The sequence below is a fragment of the Mytilus trossulus genome, chromosome 3 (genome assembly GCF_036588685.1).
Source record: "Mytilus trossulus isolate FHL-02 chromosome 3, PNRI_Mtr1.1.1.hap1, whole genome shotgun sequence".
In the NCBI taxonomy this organism is placed as follows: Eukaryota; Metazoa; Mollusca; class Bivalvia; order Mytilida; family Mytilidae; genus Mytilus; species Mytilus trossulus.
The window spans coordinates 4369935-4382377 of NC_086375.1; the positions used below are offsets into that span (position 1 = coordinate 4369935).

The following is a 12443-nucleotide window of genomic DNA, read 5'->3' on the forward strand; positions in this document are numbered from 1 at the left end:
TTATTTACACAATTCATTATTAACAAAAAGAAAATATAGGGATACTTCGATGAGGCAGCAACCCAATCAACACATTAAATATAGATGTATAGCACCTGTTTATTCTCAGACTTTTTTTATGGTTATATTTTTCTCTACTCATTTATTTATTTGACCTATTTATGGAGTATTGATCCATCGTTCTTTTTCTATAAAACCTCAAGATTCTTTTATAATACGATAAGACCAGAGGAGACATTGAAAGGGCAAGCATACAGTTTTTAACAATAGCTCAAGGTCTATACCATGTGCAAAGCTCCAAATGGTAAATAAGTTTCAGAATATGGCTTGTTTTAAAAGTATCAAAAGGCCAACATGAAAAGATGTGAATATACATGTACATACATTATCAATTAAATTCAACAAATATGCATAGGTTAAACACAGATAAAGTTTACATTGCATAAATATATTGCATGGAAACAATCAATATTGAGTATTTTGTGTATAATACTTTTAACAGTATGACTATATCATTAAGAGTATATCTTCTAATGCTATATGATCCTCTCTATACATCATGTTGGATCCCTCTTTCCATTTTCTTTTGTTAAAAAAATCATTAAAAAAATATTTATACAAAGTTGACAATGTAACAACGTTTATATCAGAAACTTATCGTTTATAATATTTTGTTTGTTGAACACATCAACTTTTATTTTTTATCCCTTAATAATGGTCTTGTTATATCATCATCTGAGTCACTAGCATATTGTATGTTGCCACGGTTAGGAGCTTCCACATTTACTTCCTGTACTGGTACTGGTTTCCTCAAACAAGGTATACAGGGAACCACCACAAGTTCATTATATAGAGCAGTGCCAATCAGCAGGAAGAGAAATCCATCAACTAAAATACAATCAGAGTAATTGATCAAGTTACTAATAACTTTAACGGAATCTTTTACTTCCAAGTTGAACAAATAATTTGTTGACAAATATATTGTTGGCAGCATATTGATAAATTGACATGTCTGTTATAAAAGGATAAAACCCCTTGATTTTAAACTTCAACAGTCATGTTAATATTAATATCATATTATAGAAACAGAGGATCATATTTTTGTATAATGGTATACATATTTCACATGTTTTTTGTTTAGTAAATTGCTGAATGCAGGATTAAGATGCATGTATGTCATCTAGTCTTTGGTCGAGAGTTGTCTCATTGGCAATCATACCACATCTTCTCATTTTATATCGTGCTTGACAATGAAGCAGCAAATACCAATTTTATAGCCTGAGATTGAACTGGTGACCTTGAGGATGAGATCACAGGCCAGATGCATTACCTTGAAGTAGTCCATATGTCTTGTCAAAAGGTTCTCCAAAATCCTGAAAACAGAATAAAATGAGTAATTTGTTACTACATGTATAATGATTAGCTGTCTGAAAAAAAAATTAAAAGAATTTAACAAAAACTAACATTGGTATTTCTTGGAAAAAAGGTATCAAAGTAAATTAGAATGAGTCTATTAAGAGTCTTGAATTTTTGTGGATATTTGATTTTGTGGTTCTGCCAATCTCTGCAGACAAAAGAGTATAGAAAATTTGTAGTTAGTTGATCATTATTAATTTGTTGCTCACCTGTATCCCACATACAATTGGTATCCAAAAATATGATGAATTCACAGTATTTGAGTTTGTTATGTCCTGTGTTTTTGAGTTATTTCCCTTTATTGGTTGATGCAGTACTGGTACTTTGTTAATACATACCTTGTCAAAAGCATAAAAGATAAGTAGATCTACAACCCAAACCAATATAGTTCTACAGGCATCAATTAATGTTCTGTGTACAGCTACAAAGTAAACAGATATAATCAACCTATTACTATTACAGAGCTGTTTCATATCTCAAATATAACTTCATATAATTTGGATGCAATATTAAAACTATCTAATGGATACTCATGGTCCGAGAACACAATTAATTTGTAGTGCATTTCTTTTAGAACATAAATAAAAATAAAAAAAATCCCACCGGCGCTTTCTCAATGAAATTTTTACAGTGTGTTGTACTACTTTTGGGACAAATTATATCAAAATTATAGAAAACTTCATCGCCTCTAACTCAAAATATGGACAATTTTGTGTTTAGGGTGTCTTGAAATCTTTTGACAGCTTCCGAAGTGCTAATTTTTAACCTTTTTCAGCTGGACCAAATCACTACTTTCCTGTAAAATTCTGAATCCAAATTTTTTTACAGTGTAATTTCACCCCCCTACTTACAATTTGAGGCATTAAACATGGAGAAATAAATTTGGAAGGGATATAAAAATTATTGGCAAGTAACCCACTGTTAACACTAGGGACTATATTCGTGAACAACGAAAATCAAGGGACGACAATTGTGGTCTCGGACCTAATAGGATAGAATGAGTTGACAAATCTTAAAAAAACTTGGTATGACCAAAGCTTACTAAATTATAACACTGCTTGCAAAGTTTCATAACAATAGGATATATATTATAGATTCTATACTCATCTTTGCGTGTTAAATTTTGACTTTAAAATTGAATAATTTCAACTATCAACATTTTGGGCTTTGAAAATTAAAATATTGCAAAAAAATACTTTTTAAATGCCCTCATATATCATTTATTATGTACTAAAAGCAATAGAGTACTCATTTGATTTATCAGACTTAGCATAACTATTCAAAAGTCAAATTTATATCAGCCTGGGCCTAAAAATTGAGGTTTTTCAATGAAAGGGGGCCTTACATGAAGATGTAATATTTTCCAGCAATTTTAAATTTGTGAAGCTTTTTGGTTGTAAATAATCCTTACATATGTATTAAATGTACTTTAAATGGAAAGAAAAGTCACAAATAACATATCATGTTAGTTTAAAAGGGTCTTAAGCCAAATAAAACTGGAAAAAATAAGGGTCAATTTAGGCCGTGCCACATATTTACATTAAAAAATGCATATTGAGGCTATAAGAAATAAAAAATTGTGTCTTTTTTATCATTTCTATACTCATGTGACATGAAACAACAAATCTGAGCACAAAAAGGCTCTTGCAATTAACTTTTCTTACAGACAGTATGGTCTGATACAAAGATTTTTGCCTTTTTAATGAAAAACTTGAATGCAATTTTAGTCTCAACAGGCTTATATTTAAACCACTTGCTATCCTACAGAAGAAAAGAAAGATATTATGTGAGATGGAACAGGTACAATAGACATTGTAAAGTGCTTTTGATACAAATTTAGTGAGGTCTTTATTGTGGACTTCAAATTTTATGTACCAAGAACCCCACTTTTGACTTCATCCAAACAGGGCGTTAGTCAAGGGTCATTTATACAACACATTTTGTACATATTGTCTGAAATAATCTTCTTTTCTGTAGATTCTGAGTTCATAAACAAGTAAAAGAACTAGATAAAGGCATAGAAACACAAGTATTGACACATGAAAACCTGTCAGATAGAAAGTCAGGATGCCATGTATGCATCAGTATAGAAAAAGCCTTAAAGTGCCTATTTTGACCATAAAATGCCAAAATTGGTCATTTTTGCAGAAATTCTATAAAATAAAAGTTTAAATCCTTTAGTTTCATGCTATTTGACAAATTGACACCACCAAATCATTTAGGGAAGTTGCCAAAGTACAGATTCTATATTTACAGACTTCACCTCTTAGGTCCGAGAACACAATTAATTCGTAGTGCATTTCTTTTAGAACATAAATAAAAATTTAAAAAATCCCACCTGCGCTTTCTCAATGAAATTTTTACAGTGTGTTGTACTACTTTTGGGACAAATTATATCAAAATTATAGAAAACTTCATCGCCTCTAACTCAAAATATGGACAATTTTGTGTTTAGGGTGTCTTGAAATCTTTTGACAGCTTCCGAAGTGCTATTTTTTTAACCTTTTTCAGCTGGACCAAATCACTACTTTCCTGTAAAATTCTGAATCCAAATTTTTTTACAGTGTAATTTCACCCCCCTACTTACAATTTGAGGCATTAAACATGGAGAAATAAATTTGGAAGGGATATAAAAATTATTGGCAAGTAACCCACTGTTAACACTAGGGACTATATTCGTGAACAACGAAAATCAAGGGACGACAATTGTGGTCTCGGACCTCATGAAGTGCAGGACACCAATGATTGTACCATGACTAATTCAATAACATAAAGGACTTTTTTCCACCTGTCCATATTTTCTGAAAAAAATATTTTGTTAATGGAATTATAACTTATTCAGTAATTGTAGTCAAAGGTCAATAGACTTGGTTTTTTTCTCTCTCAAAAAATGGCTGCTTCCCCTTTTTTCTAAGCTTTCTTTCATCACAACAGATCTTAAGCAGCTACCTAGAACACCAATTTGGTAAAGCTCCTCCTATGCAATTAACATATATTCTGTAAGGCCCTCCCATTCAATTAGCATATATTCTGTATGGCTCCTCCCATAAAATTAACATATTCTGTTAGGCCCCTCCCATACGTTTGACATATTCTGTAACCCTCCCATACATTTGACATATTTAAGGATCCTCCTATACAATTTACATATATTCTGTAAGGTTCCTCCCATACAATTTACAAATATTCTCTAAGGTTCCTACCATACTATTTACATATATTCAGTAAGGCCTCACCCATAAAATTTACACTTATTCTGTAAGACTCCTCCCATACAATTTATGCATATTCAGTAAGGCCTCACCCATAAAATTTACACTTATTCTGTAAGACTCCTCCCATACAATTAATACATATTCTGTAAGGCCTCACCCATAAAATTTACAAATTTTCTGTTAGGCTCCTACCATACAATTTATACATATTCAGTAAGGCCTCACCCATAAAATTTACACTTATTCTGTAAGACTCCTCCCATACAATTAATACATATTCTGTAAGGCCTCACCCATAAAATTTACAAATTTTCTGTTAGGCTCCTCCCATACAATTTATACATATTCTGAAAGGCCTCACCCGTAAAATTTACACTTATTCTGTAAGACTCCTCCCATACAATTTATGCATATTCAGTAAGGCCTCACCCATAAAATTTACACTTATTCTGTAAGACTCCTACCATTCAATTTATACATTCCAGCAGCACCTGCATAAGGATTATATATCTCCCAATTGATACGATATTCCCGTGCTTGCATTTCCTATCATGATTTTCTTGATAGAGGGTTACTGCTCACAAGGAAGCTATTAAACCAAGAGTTCCAAATGGTGAAGTTGAAATCATCCCTTCGTAAATTTTACGGACACCATCACGAGTTGGTTGACCGTTATGGAATAACCGTTTCACAAATGATATCGGATATGTTCCTTACGTCGTAACTACAATCCCCTTCCCTTTCATGAATGTGACCTACCGAATTAGACTATTTACCGGATTTGTAATCACATAAGCAACACGACGGGTGCCACATGTGGAGCAGGATCTGCTTACCCTTCCGGAGCACCTGAGATCACCCCTAGTTTTTGGTGGGGTTCGTGTTGTTTATTCTTTAGTTTTCTATGTTGTGTCATGTGTACTATTGTTTTTCTGTTTGTCTTTTTCATTTTTAGCCTTGGCGTTGTCAGTTTGTTTTAGATTTATGAGTTTGACTGTCCCTTTAATACCTTTCGTCCCTCTTTTTTACATATTCTGTCAGGCCTCACCCATAAAATTTACACTTATTCTGTAAGACTCCTCCCATACAATTAATACATATTCTGTAAGGCCTCACCCATAAAATTTACAAATTTTCTGTTAGGCTCCTACCATACAATTTATACATATTCAGTAAGGCCTCACCCATAAAATTTACACTTATTCTGTAAGACTCCTCCCATACAATTAATACATATTCTGTAAGGCCTCACCCATAAAATTTACAAATTTTCTGTTAGGCTCCTCCCATACAATTTATACATATTCTGAAAGGCCTCACCCGTAAAATTTACACTTATTCTGTAAGACTCCTCCCATACAATTTATGCATATTCAGTAAGGCCTCACCCATAAAATTTACACTTATTCTGTAAGACTCCTACCATTCAATTTATACATTCCAGCAGCACCTGCATAAGGATTATATATCTCCCAATTGATACGATATTCCCGTGCTTGCATTTCCTATCATGATTTTCTTGATAGAGGGTTACTGCTCACAAGGAAGCTATTAAACCAAGAGTGCCAAATGGTGAAGTTGAAATCATCCCTTCGTAAATTTTACGGACGCCATCACGAGTTGGTTGACCGTTATGGAATAACCGTTTCACAAATGATATCGGATATGTTCCTTACGTCGTAACTACAATCCCCTTCCCTTTCATGAATGTGACCTACCGAATTAGACTATTTACCGGATTTGTAATCACATAAGCAACACGACGGGTGCCACATGTGGAGCAGGATCTGCTTACCCTTCCGGAGCACCTGAGATCACCCCTAGTTTTTGGTGGGGTTCGTGTTGTTTATTCTTTAGTTTTCTATGTTGTGTCATGTGTACTATTGTTTTTCTGTTTGTCTTTTTCATTTTTAGCCTTGGCGTTGTCAGTTTGTTTTAGATTTATGAGTTTGACTGTCCCTTTAGGACCTTTCGTCCCTCTTTTTTACATATTCTGTCAGGCCTCACCCATAAAATTTACACTTATTCTGTAAGACTCCTCCCATACAATTAATACATATTCTGTAAGGCCTCACCCATAAAATTTACAAATTTTCTGTTAGGCTCCTACCATACAATTTATACATATTCAGTAAGGCCTCACCCATAAAATTTACACTTATTCTGTAAGACTCCTCCCATACAATTAATACATATTCTGTAAGGCCTCACCCATAAAATTTACAAATTTTCTGTTAGGCTCCTCCCATACAATTTATACATATTCTGAAAGGCCTCACCCGTAAAATTTACACTTCTTCTGTAAGACTCCTCCCATACAATTTACATATTTTACATACCTGTTAAAGATTTAGTTACAGCCAATCCAAAGTAGTTATAGAATGCTATGGATAATAAATAAAGTAGACAGAACACTAAAAGTCTTGGTTCACTGAATATCTGGTATATAGCATCTAAACTGTTCTCGTAACTGTTATTGACATCTGATCCTGGTATAAAATACATCACTGGTAAAACTACCTACAAAACGTTTAAAAGGTTTCGATGAAATGATTTTTCATAAACCAACGTTGTGAGGGCTGTATAGCCTCAGTGTATACCAGTAACCACTCTAGGTCATTAAAGGGCAATTCAAATTTCCTAGCGTTAAAATCTAGTTAAATTTTAACTAAGTCATATTTAAAAAAAGATGTCTGAAACTAAAATTGCTAATGTGGTGTTATCAATCTGTTTATTTGGCCCCTTTTAATTTCTTTGATTTGAGCGTCACTGATGTGGGTTTTGTAGACATAATAAAGATCTGGCATACAAAATTTGATCCTGTTATCTATGATGAGATTTCTTACTTTTGCAATCCTTTTTTCAATTTCTGACAATTATTTTTAAGACACTCTTTTTAACAGATTACTCAAACTCTTTTTTTCCCCTGGAGGTCCTTGGCGAAAAAACTGTTGATGCAGAAAATATCAAAATTGTGTTGGTCATTTGGAAAGTATAGTTGGTCAAGATTTTTGGACCAGAACTTTTCATATAGATTTTAATTGAACTGACCACTTGACCAGGTACAATAAGATTGATTGACATATCTATAATTTCTGTTGTAAATAGGGTGAATATCTATTAAAAATAATTAGCCAGACTTACCGCTATCATAAGTAGAGCACCAAAACTTCCTTCTGTTCCAACTACCTGTCAAAGACATTAGTATTTTTTTTATCATCATTCAAAAATATTAATAAATAAATTATCAAAATCTGAAATCAATTACTATTGTGATCCCTGAGTTTTTCTCTAGAAGATTTGATATGACAATACATGCTACTAAACTTTTTTTATCCAATATATTGAAAGAAACTCAAAAATTCACAAAAGTTTTGTTATACATTTTGCATTCCATTTTAAAGTCATAGGTGCCTTGGTGATAAATAATTCTTTTATTTCAACTGTTCAAACAGAATAAGAACAAATGAATTACAGAAAGTTAATTTCTAATTAAGAAAGTCAAAATTTTTAAAACAATATTAAATGTTCCTATTAATAAGATTAAACTTCATGTGGTGAACCAACCCCTGTGTGAATCGTTTCAATAGTCCCTGAAGTGGATACCTTGGTATGCAGGGTTGTCAAATAATGCAAATGAAAGCAACATTAAAATAATACTCCAAATTGACAACAACACTTCAAATGGTCTGCAATTTTATTTGCTATGGTAAACTAAATCCTTCTTTGGAAAAAATTGAAAAATTTTCCCGCAATTGAATATTGTGAATAAATAATTTCATATATCCAAAATGACAAGTAGTTTAGCCAATTGATATTTGAAGTAACATAGCCGCTTTTGTATTCATAATTAGATTTCGATAAAAAATTTCTGCCACAAACCTGTAATGGATGGAGACTTCTCTTTTTCAAAAACATTTCTTCTATAACCATCTGACTAGCACTGACTACTTGACTAGCAAGAATTAATATAATACCTAAAACAAATTGGAAAGTAGAAAGTTATAATATAATTCAACCTTATACATGTATAAAACAGTGTATTTTATCCATTATTTCCATTATATTAAGTATGAAAATTGTTATGTATTTTGTACTCAGTTCGAGTTAAGTATACACTTTTCTGTTAACAATTTGATATGAGATAGCTCAAGGTTGAATTGAATTTTGTTATTTCCATCTGTTCTAAGAGTGTATTATCAGAATGGCAACACTTTAAAAGTATACCTAACACTACAGGGAGATAACTCTTTAAAATCAGTTAAACGTTTTAATAATATTGTGTAGTTCAGGGAAGAAAAGCTTCTGAATGATCTAAAGTAGTGTTTGTCAAACTGCAGTGTATATTTTTTATAAAATGGTTGGTTCAAATTTTTTGAAATTTTTATATTTTTGTCAAAGGGTCAAAGTAAATACATTGTCAAAATCTTATGAAAATTAAACGAGCCAAATTAATTTTTGTGAAGGTGCTGGGTACCACCTTAAAGTAGTCGACTTTGATTAAAAATGCTATTCCTATCCTCTATCAAAGAAATTGAATGTATATCTATAATACTTTGGGAAAGAAGTTAAGCTTTCATATTCTTCATTATTCCTCCCTTTAATCAAAAGAATTGAACATACAATACTTTAAGGGCATATCCAACAGTTTCAGGGGAGGTAATAACAAACGTAAACGTCGTCTATTGTTTCCCGTAATTTAACGTTGTTTCAACGACGTCATAACGGAATCACCATTGGAATTGCTATGGCCGTCTGGAAAGGGCGGTTTCTTTCATCAAAGGACATTATAAATAAGAAGATGTGATACGAGTCCTATCGAGACAAATACCCAACAAAGTCAAATTGTATAAATACATTTGTCTGCCACACCGTCGCACTGCCTTTGAAAAATTAGCGGGGAAATATAACGTTATTTTCCGAAACCGTCTTAATTTTTGGCGCAATTTGTGAGGCTTACGGGAGAGATTGAGTAAACAGTATTATCTAACTCAATTTTTTTTTTCAAAAACGAGTATGGTGACAACTATTTTTCAAAACGTTATGACGTTCCATTTTTTTAAAAGAAAAACATATCTCACTTTGGCAAAATCGACACCGTTAGAAATATTTCAAAATATAAAAAATGTGCATTTCAAATGTTAATTTCTTGCCGTTGTTTGGGTCCATCATAACGTTTTTGGCTTTATTTGAGTAAGAATTAATGCTTTAAATGGTAAAGTTAGATTTTTCTTACAATCTTGAATTATTTTGCTTCAATTTGAGCCCAATTATACAAGTATATGTTGATTAAAAAATCATATTTATTTTTTTTCAATAAAAAACGTTTTTACTCCAAAATTGCAAGAATGATAAATTTTCAGCAGTAATTTTTGGAAAAACGAAATCGACAACATATATTTTTTTGGGCAAAATTTGATTCTCTGTTAACTGAAGAATGAAATATTTGAAAGGGAAAAAATTCTCAACGTTAGAAATAAACTGTTGGATATGCCCTTAAGTAAATAAATTAAGCTTAATATTCTATGTTTTTACAAAATATGACGTTACATTTGAGAGGGTGAAGTTAGCTGCCAGTGGGGGTTGACAAAATCTATCTCCCCAAAGTATTTGTGAGGAGCTTGTTTGTTTGATATGACATAAAAAGATTGACTCAGAGTTTTCTTATGATAATAATGTATACCTAGAATAGTTTTAGACCCTCCAGCAGTATGTTGAGATTTGAATACACTGGAACATCCTACAAGTACCAATCCAATCATTGTTACTAACATACCACACCAGTGTACTACTCGTAACTTTCTTTTCAAAAATATTTTCTAGAAATTAAAAAAATCCATTAAGTTTATATTGTGTCAAAAAGAATCTGCAAATGTTTGAATGAAATACAATTTCTATTTAGAAAGAGTTAAAATTTGGAGATGTTGACTCCTATAATATGGATGAAAAACCCATGTTTCTGTTTGGGATTGACCTAAAGTATTCTGATCAACAAGTTAAAAAAAATGGACTTAGGACATGAAGAATCTAACAAACGTTTGACTTAAATCTATTCATTGGTTTAGAAGAAGTTTTTCATGAGGGAAGTTCATCATTCATAATTTAAAAGAGAAAAGTCCAGAAATCAATCTCATTAAATAGAAAATTAAAAAATGCACAAGTACAAGAGCATTATGTAAGATTGTGTGAAAGTTTTAAGTTGAAATGTATTGATTGTTTTTGAAACAATTGGCCTCAACATATGCTTCAGGTGGTAAATTAGTGTCAAAATCACAAATTTTGTGCATTTTAGACATTGACATGTAGTAAGGACACTTTTGTTTGGGTTGCAATTTCACTGACACATACTTATCATATACCCGTAAATAAATATAAACAATGAACATGTAGTATGGTAGTAATTCAAATTTTTGTAGATTTGGTTACCTTAACTTACTGATAATATTCCTGCAAATATGATGATCGAACCTCGTAACATCTGCCACACTGAAGCATCAACATATATAAGTCCTATTCCTACAAAATATAAACCAATCAACCACAATATCTACTGAAAATCACATTTTAATCTTATCCGTTTATCATAAAAAGACTTCAATGCAAAAATAAATTGTAAATGTTAAATTCATACCACTTTTTTTTTTTAATATTTGAAACAACTGCAACCATTACAATTAAAGTGCATTAGAAAAACAGCAATAAAAACTGAAGTAATATTAATATATTTTACTATGGGCAACCTGAAAAATCTTTATGGAATTAAAAAGAAATAAACATAGAACACAACTATATGCAATTAGATATATAAGATTTCCTTAACACTCTCCTTAAAAACTTGTTACTGGTTTAGGGAAATAAGTAGATACATGAACAAAGTGAAAGGGGCAACAAATTGATTACTGAACAGATGTCTTCCATAGTTTACTACGCTGCCTGTACAGTAACCTATAGTTGTTATGTCTGTGTCATTTTGTCTCTTGTGAAGAGTTGTCTCAATAGTAATCATACCACACTTTTTTTATCTGAACAGAATTGACCAACAGGCATCACTCTACCCATGCCTCAGTAAGTGGAGTATAACCAGTCTAGTATTGAGTACAAGGAACCATGTTAATTTACAATTACATACCAGCCACTGATGTACCAACTAAGTCACAAATGGTAGGTACTGCTACAATCAACTGTACTATTCTGAAAACATAAAATTTATATAACATGCCTTGTGCCTTTCAAAACTGGTAAGGTTAGAAGATATAAGGAATTTGTATCAAAAATATTGTACAAGAATTAACAATATTTGAGAGGAAACAATTTGACTATAAGGTGGTACCTAACACCTGAACTAAAATTAATTTGGCTCGTTTAATTTTCTTAAAATTTTGACAAAGTATTTGCTTTGACCCTTTGACAAAAATTCAAAAAAAATAAATAATTGAACCAAGTTTAATAAAAAATATCACACTGGTTATATAGCAGTTTGACAAACACATATTTTGATCATTGAGAAGCTTAATATTCCCTTAAGAATACAACGTCATTAAAACGTTCTGCTGATTTTACAGAGTTATCTCTTCTTCTTCTTCTTCCGAATACGGGAGTAGACTCCTAGGTAGGAGTGTAAAACTTCCCGGAACTTGTGTGCTATGTACATATGGACTTAATTTAAAAACAATATGACAAAGAAAAATCGTTATCAATAACATATATACATTATGTACAGTGGCTTTAAAGTTTAATAAGTTGCTGTGGATCCTTCAAGTGTTAGAGTGGATATACCACTTTTGAAGGATTCCAGGGTGTCAGACATACCTA

At 31.8% G+C, this 12443-nt stretch overlaps 1 protein-coding gene across 1 annotated transcript in view; it reads right to left on the bottom strand.

Moving 5' to 3' along the window:
- The window catches only part of LOC134710015 (solute carrier family 35 member F6-like), a 20964-nt gene continuing 8521 nt past the window's right edge, over nucleotides 1-12443 (bottom strand). Inside the window, exons 5-13 of the mRNA XM_063570159.1 lie at nucleotides 11761-11822; nucleotides 11068-11147; nucleotides 10315-10450; nucleotides 8514-8608; nucleotides 7776-7820; nucleotides 6971-7151; nucleotides 1755-1837; nucleotides 1331-1373; nucleotides 1-888 (exon numbers count right to left, since the gene is read on the bottom strand). Coding sequence (XP_063426229.1) covers nucleotides 695-888; nucleotides 1331-1373; nucleotides 1755-1837; nucleotides 6971-7151; nucleotides 7776-7820; nucleotides 8514-8608; nucleotides 10315-10450; nucleotides 11068-11147; nucleotides 11761-11822 — 919 coding nt within the window. The 3' untranslated portion in view covers nucleotides 1-694. The remainder of the gene's footprint in view (nucleotides 889-1330; nucleotides 1374-1754; nucleotides 1838-6970; nucleotides 7152-7775; nucleotides 7821-8513; nucleotides 8609-10314; nucleotides 10451-11067; nucleotides 11148-11760; nucleotides 11823-12443) is intronic.